The sequence below is a fragment of the Chelmon rostratus genome, chromosome 14 (assembly GCF_017976325.1).
Source record: "Chelmon rostratus isolate fCheRos1 chromosome 14, fCheRos1.pri, whole genome shotgun sequence".
Classification (NCBI taxonomy): Eukaryota; Metazoa; Chordata; class Actinopteri; order Chaetodontiformes; family Chaetodontidae; genus Chelmon; species Chelmon rostratus.
In genome coordinates, this window is record NC_055671.1 from 1,504,458 (window position 1) to 1,517,291 (window position 12,834).

Here is a 12,834-nt window from a genome sequence, read left to right on the forward strand (position 1 = left end):
TCCTCACTGGCCAAGACAGCAATGACACCATAAATCTTCCTTTGTCTGTTGATCAAAGGCATAATGACCCTCCCGTCACATGATTTAGTGACATATTCTATCACAAAATGCTTGAAATCATCATTGTAGACTGCACTTTAGTGTATTGCCTGACGTCTGTTTGGCAGATTATTTTCATTGGTTTTCAGCCCTGAACTTAATGATGTGTTGATATGGATATTTTTAGCATTAGTGTGAGAGAAACATTTCTGTTCAGACTTTAATTGGTTGAAAAATATGATCAGGCTTTGCCACTCATTAAGCCAAAGGTAAAATTCCCCTGTTAACTCAATGAAGTCAAAACAACACAGAGACAAAAATTCATGAAAACACACTTTGCATGTGTTTTAAGTAGTTCATGTAGATATAGAAAAAAAAAACTTTGCTTATCTAAACTTCTTTGCTAATCTTTAAACTGGACATTTTCAGCTTCATATTTAAATACATGATTTCTCACAATCTGCTGATTTAAACTCCCTCCCCTCCCCCTCCCCCTCGTTATGACTTAGAAAACCGCTCAAATCCGTCTCAAATTAAAATATTCTTCCTCCAAATGAGCAAACAGCAGGAGTCCTTATCAGATGTAATCAAAAGGGACAACTGGTGATAGTTCTATGCAAATAACCCTGCTGCAACATATGCTTCCTCCCTGCATCCCTCCCATTCAGGGAGTAAACAAGACTTTTGCTCAGCTATAACTACACTAACTCCTGTGTTGACTTTTCACATTTTCACTTAGCTTCAGTTAGCTTTCTACAGCGCTGAATACTAATGAGGGCATGCTCCATGTCAAGGAACTTGTCAAACAGCACGTTGAGTGAAATGTTCTGTTTTCGCTGGCTTTGTGAGCACCAGATGCCATGGCACGGCAAAAACGAAAACCGGGGAGTTTCAGCTACGGTCTTCATCTTTTTTTCACAGCCGGCTCTGAAAGTGCAGGAATTTTTGGACTTGACTAAACTAAGCATAACTCTCCTAGTTGCCAACACTCAAACCCTAATGTTTACATTTTAGATTGAACTTACAGACGTGGAGACATGTGAGTGCAGCCATATATGTCCATGAGTTTCTTAGTGATGACAGTGTGTGGCTATGAGATGTCAGGAAGGCTGCGGGCACACGAGGGTCACATGAAAGCAGGTTTACTCTTTCCAACATTCAGTGAATATTCCTGTGCTTTACAGGCACGAGCTGTATGCATATGTGTGTAAAAGCTTTTCCTCTAATTTGAAGTCCAGTGGTGCAGCAGCAACATCTGTTTATTTTGACATTTTCTCAAGATAATAAAAGAGAAAAAAAAGAGAGAAAAACGATAATTAAATTAGCTCACAGTTAACTTTCACATCAAAGCGTCATGCAAATTCACCCTCGTTACTTTAGACCTGTCAGCATCTATTTGTCTGGTACTAAAACGTGTGTCGTGTTGTATCCTGGCTAAAACATTGACTGCAATCCCATTTCAGAACTAATAGATTTGTCTTGCAGAGACTGTAGCTGTTTTATATTTAGATGCTTAATAATCAGGTAATTTGAATAATCAGGACTACAGATTTTCTGCTCATGATTGTCATGAAGTCTCTCGATTATCCACCAAGACTTTATTCCAAGTAATCCATGATTATTCGCAGGTATACTGTTTGTCGAAAACACGCTTTTAGGTATAATAAATATCACTTACTGCATCCACTGAGGTGCTCCTCAATATCCTGTCAAGTGGTCCATCATTCTGACGGACGGTAATTATATCAACATATTCCTGCTGAAGAAAAATCTATGTCATCGATTTGCATGTTGAACTGGGCCAGGACCAGAGAGAGAGGGAGACTGGAGAGCCTCTGGGAGTGGATGTTCTCTTACAGGGACATTTTGCATTTCGCATTGCAGGACAGGCTGTGTAACCCAAAGAGCAAACACACACTCTCACTTGTGTGTGTCTCTGTAAGAAAGGCTTCCAGGACAGTGATTACAAAGTGAGAATGACTGAAACCTCCCCACAACACACCAAGCATAGAACAGTCTAATAGTTGAATGTGTAATGGATTTGAAGCAGAAAGTAAGGTGTGATATTTGCATTTAGCCGGCGATGGCTGGATAAAATGCTGCTTCTGAACAAACACAGTGTTTAAAGCCTGTAGCTTTTTGTTGACTCTGATGGATAGCGAGAGTGGATTTAATCGACAGGGTGTACGTTCAAAAAGTAACGTGAATTCATTTTCTCTTCCTATAGCACCTTCGGACCGCGTCCCGCCCATCATCCGCCAGGGACCAGGAAATCACACTTTAGCTCCCGGTTCTACCACTCAGTTACACTGCCACATCATGGGCAACCCCATCCCCAGTATCCAATGGGAAAAAGACGGCCAGAGGATCCTGGGAAATGATGGTCGAATTAGCTTGATGGAAAACGGCACCTTCCAAATCACCAACCTCCAGGTATTTAAACAAATAAACTGCAGAGGCAGTTCATTCCTTAATTATGACTAATGAAACACTTTTAATTTACACCTGTCAATTTGTCTTTTAAACTCACAGCTTCTCTGTGATGACCTTCAGTATAGTTTCCTTCATTGTTAATAACTACTTCTCCATTGCACCACACCCTCCATCAAACTCATTAAAATGCCTTCGTGATCTATACGTATAACTATTTGCACATCAAACAGGATGCAGTTCAAGCAAGATAAACATATTCCACGTGATAAAACATCAGGTTTAATTACAGGGAAAGTATGAAGCACGTAAACAGAGGACGTTTTTAGAGTTGACTCAAATGTCGAGTATTTATGAGAAGAGGAGAGGTGGGGAATGTAGCAAAACCGCATCTGTGAGGCGTGATCACCATGATAATGAGTTTGCAAGGCCATTAGCAGTCGTTAGCACCGTCTTACTCCATGCTAATGAAATCATTTCAGCCCAGAATTCTCTCCTGGGTATGAAGCAGCACCTGAGGTCACCGCAGCCTATGCGAGACTGGAGGAGGCTCACGCATTAATTGATTGTGGGTTCTCAATGATTAACGATCGCTGAGACTTGTAATTAAATCCTCAATACATCACTGAGAGTGAGGACTGGATGAATGAGAGAGAGAAATGCAGGAGCAGGAGGCTGAGTGAGAGAAGAGCATAGAAGGAGAAAGAGGAGACGGAGTGTATTTCATGCTGCATTCAAGTCATGTGGGAATTAAAGGGAGTGACTTGACAGCTGAGAAGTGCTTACGCTTTGGAACTCATTTTAACACAAGTTCTCTGTAGACTTTGGCTCCTTTTGATAAGATTGTACACAGTGAACAGACATGCCCTCAGTGATGATGGTGTATTTGATTTTATTGTTTTCCAAAAAACATAACAACAAAGGGTATTTATGGCTTTGGATTTCAGAGATGAGATCACAAAATGACTTGTAAAGATCATTTGTTTCATTGATATGTTCTGTACACTTCAGTTTCTGGCTTGGCAGTGATGTCAGAGATTGGGAGCTCGAGTCCATCACTAAAACAAAGAATCAAGGCCCACGATTGCACAGAAACACTGTAGCCGTATTGCAATATTTTTTATCTCCATTTACTTCCTAAGCTGAAAGGTTGGTAAGAAAGGGGACAAAGGACAAAGACAGTGGTGCTTTGAGCTAAATTCTCACATGCTAACATGCAGATGTCAAGCAGGTGTAATGTATACTGTGTTTAACAACTTAGTTTAGCATGTTGACATATAAACAGAGGTGAAAAGAATACTACAGTATTATACCTTGTAAAGTAAAAATTGTTACTTTAAAGAAATGTTCTGATCTAAATTTTACTGTGTTGCATTTTTGAAATTGTTGGTGATGGTGGAGTGGTGGGGGTCTCTGATACGTGATGCTACTGTTATACTAAGAATACCTTTAGGATACAATTGCATTAGATCTCAACCCAAGACTAATAGAAGTATCACAACACCAAATCCTAAAGTCCAAAACCAGCAATGATTCCATTTGTCTGCTCATACTACTGATTATCAATTCTAAATATACAGTGCAACAAATAGATAAAAGAGCTATGGACACTGTGCCAGGTGCTTAAAGTACCGCTCTAACAGCAGAATAAAGCAGGCAACACAGAGATGTAAAAACAATAAAAACTCCACTGTGGCTGTAGCCACGTATAAACAAAGACAGCTGCACAGATTGTTCACTCTGCGGTGCTGGGCAAGGCAGTAGTTGTTGGAGGCTACTCACCTCTCTGAACATCAGTCTCTGAGCCTTGTGCACCGCGAAGTCCACAACAGTCTTCTCTTGGTTCAACATATTTCCTTGGCCAGTCTCACTTCATATTATAACCAGTCCTCTCAGCCTCTCTGTCACATTATAACCAGTCCTCTCAGTCTCTCTGTCACATTATAACCAGTCCTCTCAGTCTCTCTGTCACATTATAACCAGTCCTCTCAGTCTCTCTGTCACATTATAACCAGTCCTCTCAGCCTCTGTCACATTATAACCAGTCCTCTCAGCCTCTCTGTCACATTATAACCAGTCCTCTCAGTCTCTGTCACATTATAACCAGTCCTCTCAGTCTCTCTGTCACATTATAACCAGTCCTCTCAGTCTCTCTGTCACATTATAACCAGTCCTCTCAGCCTCTGTCACATTATAACCAGTCCTCTCAGCCTCTGTCACATTATAACCAGTCCTCTCAGCCTCTGTCACATTATAACCAGTCCTCTCAGCCTCTGTCACATTATAACCAGTCCTCTCAGCCTCTCTGTCACATTATAACCAGTCCTCTCAGCCTCTCTGTCACATTATAACCAGTCCTCTCAGTCTCTCTGTCACATTATAACCAGTCCTCTCAGTCTCTCTGTCACATTATAACCAGTCCTCTCAGCCTCTGTCACATTATAACCAGTCCTCTCAGCCTCTGTCACATTATAACCAGTCCTCTCAGCCTCTCTGTCACATTATAACCAGTCCTCTCAGCCTCTCTGTCACATTATAACCAGTCCTCTCAGCCTCTCAGCCCCACTGTGGTCCTCAAAGTTTTCAAACACCTTGAGCTGAACAAGGCTCCTCATTCCCGACTGTGACAGAAATGGTCAGTAGAGTCAGTATCTCAGTGTGACTTCTGCCCAGAATGGCAAAATGACTAATGTTGAATAAGTTGAAATAATTTTCCCAAATAGCCATAAGGAAAAGCCTTTTATTTTTAAGATGTGACATTTAAAATCTGTCACATTTATCAATCTGAACATTTCTAAACGTCCCTTTGTGTGGACTCTGCTATGAATTAAATCCAAAAGGGAGTGGGAAACACATTAAACACAAAACACTGAGCGCAATCTTCCTTTTGAGCGATAGAAAAAAATGAAATCAGCATTCATAAAACACATTTAACCCTGAAATAATCAGTATAAATAAGTCGATTTCATCTGGGCCCCTGGAGGGGGACAGATGGTCTGTTTGTTCCTCATACACTGGCAATGAGGAGATGCCATTACCCTGGGATCTCTGCCAGACACACACACTATGGATGTCTCACACTGGTGCCAAGACGTCCTGGACAGACGGGAAGTGTGTGTGTGTGTGTGGTGCTGGAGGGGCAGTTAAAGAGAGGGTTGTGCTGCCATTCTGCTAAACAGTTGATGTGGATGCAGGGTAGGGGGTGTGTGTGAGTATGGCGAGGTAAAAAAGAAAGAGAGAGGGACAGTTTGGAAATGGAGGAACTCAAACAAAGCTTTAGGGCTGTGAGAAGGCCTGGTGGACAAAAGAGACCAGATTACTGAGGGTGATCAGGTTAAAGCAGGAAATCAAGTTCACGTGTTGACTTTAAATGCAAGCATACACGTGTCATTGTCGCTAATCACATTTCACGTCTGCACTTTCCCAAAAAAGGTTCTGACATCATGATCAACCTTCTGTGCACTTTCGTGCAGATGGCTGATATGCGTGCTAACGGGGTCGTTAGCAGGTGGTGGACAAAGAAAAGGAAAAAGACACCAAAGTTCACATCACTCTGCTTGACTGGCAGATGATCCGTGGCAAGTGCGGCGGAGAAATATCCCAAATGTCAAAGATGTAATCAAACTACTATGAATAAATAAATATTCTCTGGTTCCCTCTTTAAATTTGGAGCGCCTCTCTCCTGCCTGCCTCCCTCCCTCCAGCTCTCTTCTTTTCCTCCCGCCTCATCCATTTTTAAGCAATCTGTTTCGCTCCGCACCCAAAGCTGCCGGCCTTGATTAATGGTCAGGTGTCTCGGCTGTTTACCCCACCCGCCCTCCGTCCTGATTCCCCATCCACCGATCAAACGCCACCATCTGGGGACTGGCTTTATACCCCCTCAGACAGACGCACCATCAGCCGGCCCACAGGTCAACTCAAGGTCAGGGCCTATAGAAAGAGAGGAGGAGCAGCGAGGGATGTTGTATAGGATGGAGAATCACCTGTCCAGTGTCCTGCAGGATGCTCTGACAAGCCACTTAGGCTTGAGTAATTCCTCTGTCAGCGTTACTGATGAGTCGGCCCAGATGCAGCAGAGGAGAATGGCCGAGGACGTGCACGCCGCTCAGCGAGGCATTAGTCATGATAGGCTCTGCCTTGCACATCCTCTGCATAATGTATAAGGTTTTCAATGGGAATAATGTGGGCTGTGTTTGCAGTATAAGTGAATAAGGGAAGGCTGATTGTGTTTGCTGTGGATTGGGTCTGCATGTAAATTGACAAACTACAGAAGACTGAAATATCTTGCAGCAAAACGGATGAAAAGCTAATTAAAATTCCTCATAACACTCCCACACACACCTGTACAACCACACACATGCACACACACACACACACACACACCGTGCAACAAGAGGACTATTGAGAGAGCCTGCAGCCCTCACAGGTGCAGTTACCATTAGAATACCAACAGTATTTGCCCTCACAGTCTACTGTAATTGAGCCAAGGTATCTGACACTAAGGAGCTCATACTGCAAACAAACATGGTTTGTTCAGACTAATTTCTCACCAAAACACTGTGCGTCCTTAAGACCTTAGCAAACTGCTGAATGCACTTCACACCTCGTCAAACATTTGCAGAACTTTTAAAACCTGTATTGTTGTGTGAGAGCTTGTCAACAATATGTGGGTACATCTGTCAGAACATTGCTCTGCAACACCACCAGTGGTCAAAAGTTCAGGGCTTTAAAGTAAGCCCTGTACAGTCAAAAGTATGTATGTACATTGTATGTCACATTGTATGTGTCTTTGAGGTCAGACAGGATAAATCTGTTTCCCTCTTTATAAAACATTTCAAGTCTATTTTGGAATATTTTTAAATCTGCTTTTTTTCAAATTTGATGTCTTTCCCCACCTTTTGCTCATGAGTTGCTACGTTTCTTGGTGTGTTAGTTGGTGTCAGACTGAAAACAGCCCTTCATTGGAAAAAAGGGGGGTTTGGTGGTGGTGTGTTGTCTCGGATAACGGTTAGACAATGGAACACAAGTCACGAAGTTCATTAGGAGTAACGGATGAGTTTTTAGGGCTTATCATGAAGTCATTTTAAGTATCTTTATCTAACAATAGAAATGTGGCATTCACTTAACATGTAATCTACCAGGAGGGAGCATTTGCTCTTACTTCATTGGCTAATGAAGCACCTTAATGATATTGCATTGCGTAGCAGCAAAAGCTGAGCCAGGCTCAGCCGTTTTGTTCAGGCCGTCTTCGTCAGCATCCGTTAAGGTGAATGGGAGGCTACATTTTTTTTCGCACAGTGCTGCTGTGTTTCTGAACGCTCTGTTGAAACTGAAAATGAAACAGAGAAAAAAAAACGACAGAAACAGGGAAAGAAACAAAGAAAGACAAAAGGAAGACCTGGAGCAATGGAGCTACAGCAACAGAAACATGTTCAAAGGCCAGTTGTTACTACCTCAGTGTGACATTGAGAGATTCCCCAGTGTAGAGACCCCCAACATCTCCCTCTGTTGTAAGCAATTTCACAGCCCGTCTAGCTTTTGGCTTGCCTCCCCAAAAATTTAATAGCCAACATTCACATGCACACACACACACACACACACACACAAGCATATTTATCACACACCTCTTAATTACGTCTGCTCATAGGCTGTCTCGAATGCTAAGTAGCTGTTGAGCATAAAGACTGGCTCCTCAGAAATTTCTAGACCTCTAGCTGGTCATTAAAATTCTGTCCTTTGATCCTTCCTTTAACTCTCCTCCTCTGCCGTGTAGCAATCAGACGAGGAACATAAAAGCCACCAGCTTGACTTTAGCTTTGACTTCAAATAGGTCGGCTGAGAATATATCATTTATGAAAAGAAATGAAATAACTACAACTGACAAAATGTCAGATGTTACGTTAAAGTGTGCTTAATGAGAATGCAGATCTTCCTATGCAATTAACAATAAATGAGTGCGTTTAGATAAACACACCCAATTGGCTGAATGCTGTATGTTACTTCAAGATCTGAATTTAATAAAATTTTAATTTTTTACTGATATATAAGGCGATGATATATCACAATTCATGATGTTACTTCACCTCCAAATCATGCAAGTTAAATCCTTTCACATTACCACAAGGTCCCATGTGCCTCCAAAGTTCACCTGGAATAAAATGTTCATCTTTATGTTATTACTTATGTCCATGAATCGCTAAAGCTATTGTGGTATTGTCAGCAGTATGTACTTAGTTTTAATCTTCGATACTTACATGACGCCAGTAGTGAGAGGTTTCGGCCATGACATGGTCACGATTCTGTAACAATGCTAAAAAGACAGACAGACAAAAGGTGACGGCCTTTGACAGAATTGCAGATGCACTTTTGAAACATATTGGCACCAATGGGAGCTGCAAGCTGCTTTACACTGATACTAAAAAGCCAGTCTTACTTTGATGTGAAAGTGGAAAGAGTCACTTGGTCGGCTTTGTGTGAATAACAGCTCTCTGGTCTGCCAGCTTTTCATCCATGCCAACTTCCCTCTGCTCAGTATTCTGAGTACAAACATTCTGGTTTGAGAGATATGACATTTAGTCTCAATCACTGGTAATGGGTACATTAACATAGTATCACAGTCTCACTCTCACACACACACACACTAAACTAATGATACACGTTTTACTGTTGCCAGGAAACGGACTCTGGGGTTTACACCTGCCTGGCTTCCAGTTCCAGTGGAGAGACGAGTTGGAGTGGAGTGCTCACAGTCAAAGGTAAATTGACTCTGCGTGATTTAAGTACATGCAAATGACAGCTCAATGAAGTGGCAACCTATAACAACACGGAGGTATATGATTAAAAAGCCCTTTTCATCCAGCTGAAAGTGGAAGTGTCTAAAAACAGTCTTTTATTTCTGCACTATTATTAATTTGGGTAACTGTGGAAAAGTAGCTGTGTAACACTTTTACTAAATTGATTAAAGCGTGAATGCAGATAAGAAAATGCACACACTGGGAAGTAATTCTTAATGTGGGATTTTCCTGTAAAAAGTCGAACGAACAAGATACTGTTTCTTGTGACCATTTAATTACTCAAATGAAACAAGAAGCTAAGTCTAATTAAAACTCTTAACCCCTGCTGGTCCTGAGGCTGTTACTGGGCTAACTGCAGATATAAATGCTTTTAAGTCCATGAATGTGAAGCATGATGTATAGAAAGGGCAGGCACTCCTCTGGGGATAAATAAAGGTTAAAACATGCCCTCATGCGGGTTGTAAAGGCGAGCTATCGTCAGCCGCCGCTGCGGCTCAAAGCATACTATCAACTGAATGATGGTGCTTTGTGAGGCTATGCCCTTTTATTTTCTCCACTCATCAGACTTCAGTACATAAAATATTTGAAGCTGTAGAGGTTTCATTAGTGGCATTAAATGAAGGAGTAGCGATTTAACAAGCTGCTCTGATGACACTTTAGTTTGTTATTTGACTATTAGCGTCAAAATGGTTAGTTAAGATCGAATAAATGTCATGAACAGCAACATTGTGAAGTCTGTTAGAAGTGAGGAACTCAGCCTGTAGTGACGGTGATGCAAATGTTCAGTCAACATTAGTGAGATTACACAGAGGACATAATGAAGCGGTAATGCTGAAGGCGGATGTTGCAGTTTAATCAAAAGTGCACCCTCATCCTCTCCCTGCTTTAATTTGTCTTTCACCTCCCTCCTGTCTGTCTGTCCTCCTCTCTGCATCCATCTTTGTTTCTTCTTCTGCTCACCATCCAGAGAGTGCAGACCCTTCAGTAGCTCAAGCCACAGAACCCTTCCAGTTACCAGGTCCGCCGCACAAACCCATCGTCACGGACGTGTCCAAGAACAGCGTCTCGCTGACCTGGCAACCCAACGCCCACGAGGGAGGAGCCGCTGTCACTTCCTACATCATCGAGGCCTTCAGGTAAGTTCAGGCTAGGCTACATCAAGACCCATGTTTTTACCTGATTTGAGTACATCTTCACAGTCGTCAAGAACAAATGAGAGTTTTTAGTCCGGAACCCTTCACTGTTAAACTTATATGTTTTTTTAACAATTAATTTAAGTCACAAACCATTCCTCTTCTGTATTCTGATATCTTAAAATTTGACCATTTTTTTAGAAAACCTTTTCATTTCAGGATAGTAAAACTCCTTCACTGAAGCCCAGACTAAAGAAATTCTAGTGACAAACATGTGAAAGGATTCTATGCTCTTTCTTGCTTGTCATGGCAAATCTAGACACAATCTAGAGATGAAGCTGAATGCACCCCAGGAGAAACCTTCAGGTACTGCCACCTGAGAGGAAGTCCACCTTGGATTAATTAGGGGCAAAGTAGATTTAGCTGAGCAGGATGAGTAGTTGGACGGATGGAAGGAGGCCTCCGGATGAAGAGAGGCAGGTTATGGGGAAATGTGTCCCTCCAATTCGATAAAGAGGGGTTCACCAGCAGAGCTTAATCAGATGTAGACGTCCACCGTGGCCCATGGCAGCAGCCGAGCGCTTCCAAATAACGCAAACTGATTCTTTATAAAGCAGCTGGAAGGGGCCGCTGGGACGGTTGCAATAACATTTCGTTGCCTGAGGTGCTAAGGTTTGTTTGTAGGAGCACAGGGAAGAGCGATGGCTGCCGCTTGTGTGTGCATGCTTGCACGGGTGTGTACGTCTGTGTGCGCACGTGTGTGTGAGTGTGCACATATGCAATGTGTCATAGTGCTTATTTAATATACGAAGGCAGACTCTCCATTTTCCTGGCGGGACTGCATTCATTTTCTCTTTTTGGGGTCACAGCCTTGTGTGTGAGTGTATGAACTCCCTCTGAGCATCTCCCACACAAAGTTACCTTGAACCCAGCACTGGCACAGGGTGGCCTACGCTCACCCACAAGAGATGAGTATTCATGAGTCCTTTTCCTCTTTGGTCTAATTGTGTAGTTAGTTCAGCACTGGAGCTAGTTCGCCACAAACCCCCACAGTGCCCTTGGGGAAAATCTAAAAGTGTCAAACAAATGGTTGGGGAGGCCTCTGTGACTGCTGCTGTGCCAAGGTGACAGCAAATTCACAGAGCAGGATGGAGCGACGGAGGACGAGGAAGCCGAGTTGAGGGGTGGCGGGATAATGCATCTGGGGGAGTGCCACAAGGCTAAGAACTTGCCCTCATTTCCTGTTAGCAGCTGTGCCTTCTTACAAGCCTCATTACATTATTCATCAGGACAGTAAAGTGTATCATTTGGAGGAGATCTTCTAGTGAGCACAAACTTCTCTGAACCGAGTGACTTTGCTCACATCTGCTATTGTTTACCAGATAAGAAATATTAGACGAAGCCAAAAATAGATCCTGCTATTGCCTGGAGATCTTCTCATGCATTGTTTAATTGTGTAGCTGCACATCAAATGAGCTTTGCAAAGCGCTCCCGAATGCAGTATGAAACATGCACACACGCGTCTTTTCTGTGCAGTCTTTCCATGCTGGAATGTACATTTACTCAAGTGCTGTACCAATTTGAGGTACTTGTGCTTTACTTGAGCACTCCTGCTATATATGAGATATATTGTGTGAAGATTTTTGTTTTGTCCAACTCCTGGTTGGAAAATATGAATTTCATGACATTTCTCACTCACAATTTTTACAAACCAACCAGTTCAACAATAATTTGAGAATTGAGAATTGATTTGGATTAAGTTAATAATAATAAAACACTCAAGTGGCATATGGCATACAGTACATGTCACGCTCATACAGTGTGTGATGTGCAGGAGGTTTCAGTATAGCAGCAACGCCAGCAGTGAAAGCCCATGTAGAGAGAGCTGAGATGACATGTTAGTAGCTGTCTTGTCTTAGATTTGGGATCAGCTTTGGTTAGTAAATATCATATTGTTGTCATTTTTCCCTCCATCCTTTCACAGCCAACCAGCAGGCAGCACGTGGCAGACTGTGGCCGACATGGTCAAGATGGAAACACACACAATCACCGGCCTTCTCCCCAACACCATCTACCTATTCATTGTCCGAGCTGTCAACGCCTACGGCCTGAGTGACCCAAGCCCGATCTCTGAGCCTGTCAGAACGCAAGGTCAGTCTGCTCCTCTCTCCCACCCGGTAACACATGACTGTGCCAACGCATTGGCAGCAGCACTCAAAGCAGTGGTGGATGTGTGTGTGTTCTTCAGATGTGAGTCCCACAGGTCAGGGAGTGGACCACAGGCAGGTGCAGAGGGAGCTGGGAGAGGTGGCCGTCCAGCTGCAAGACCCCGTCACGCTAACAACAGCTTCCGTCAGAGTATCCTGGATCGTAAGTGGCTCTCGATGGAGCTTTGTTTATTTAGGGAGGGAGCGTTTGAGGGTTCAGTTAGGGTCGAG

General features: G+C 42.8%; 1 protein-coding gene across 4 annotated transcripts in view; it reads left to right on the forward strand.

Moving 5' to 3' along the window:
• Positions 1 to 12,834, forward strand: part of robo3 (roundabout, axon guidance receptor, homolog 3 (Drosophila)) — a 76,540-nt gene that overhangs the window by 51,757 nt on the left and 11,949 nt on the right. For all 4 annotated transcript variants that reach the window (XM_041953102.1, XM_041953103.1, XM_041953104.1 and 1 more), the window contains 5 exons: positions 2,267 to 2,472; positions 9,143 to 9,224; positions 10,231 to 10,399; positions 12,381 to 12,547; positions 12,645 to 12,766. In XM_041953102.1, the coding sequence (XP_041809036.1) occupies positions 2,267 to 2,472; positions 9,143 to 9,224; positions 10,231 to 10,399; positions 12,381 to 12,547; positions 12,645 to 12,766 (746 nt within the window). The remainder of the gene's footprint in view (positions 1 to 2,266; positions 2,473 to 9,142; positions 9,225 to 10,230; positions 10,400 to 12,380; positions 12,548 to 12,644; positions 12,767 to 12,834) is intronic.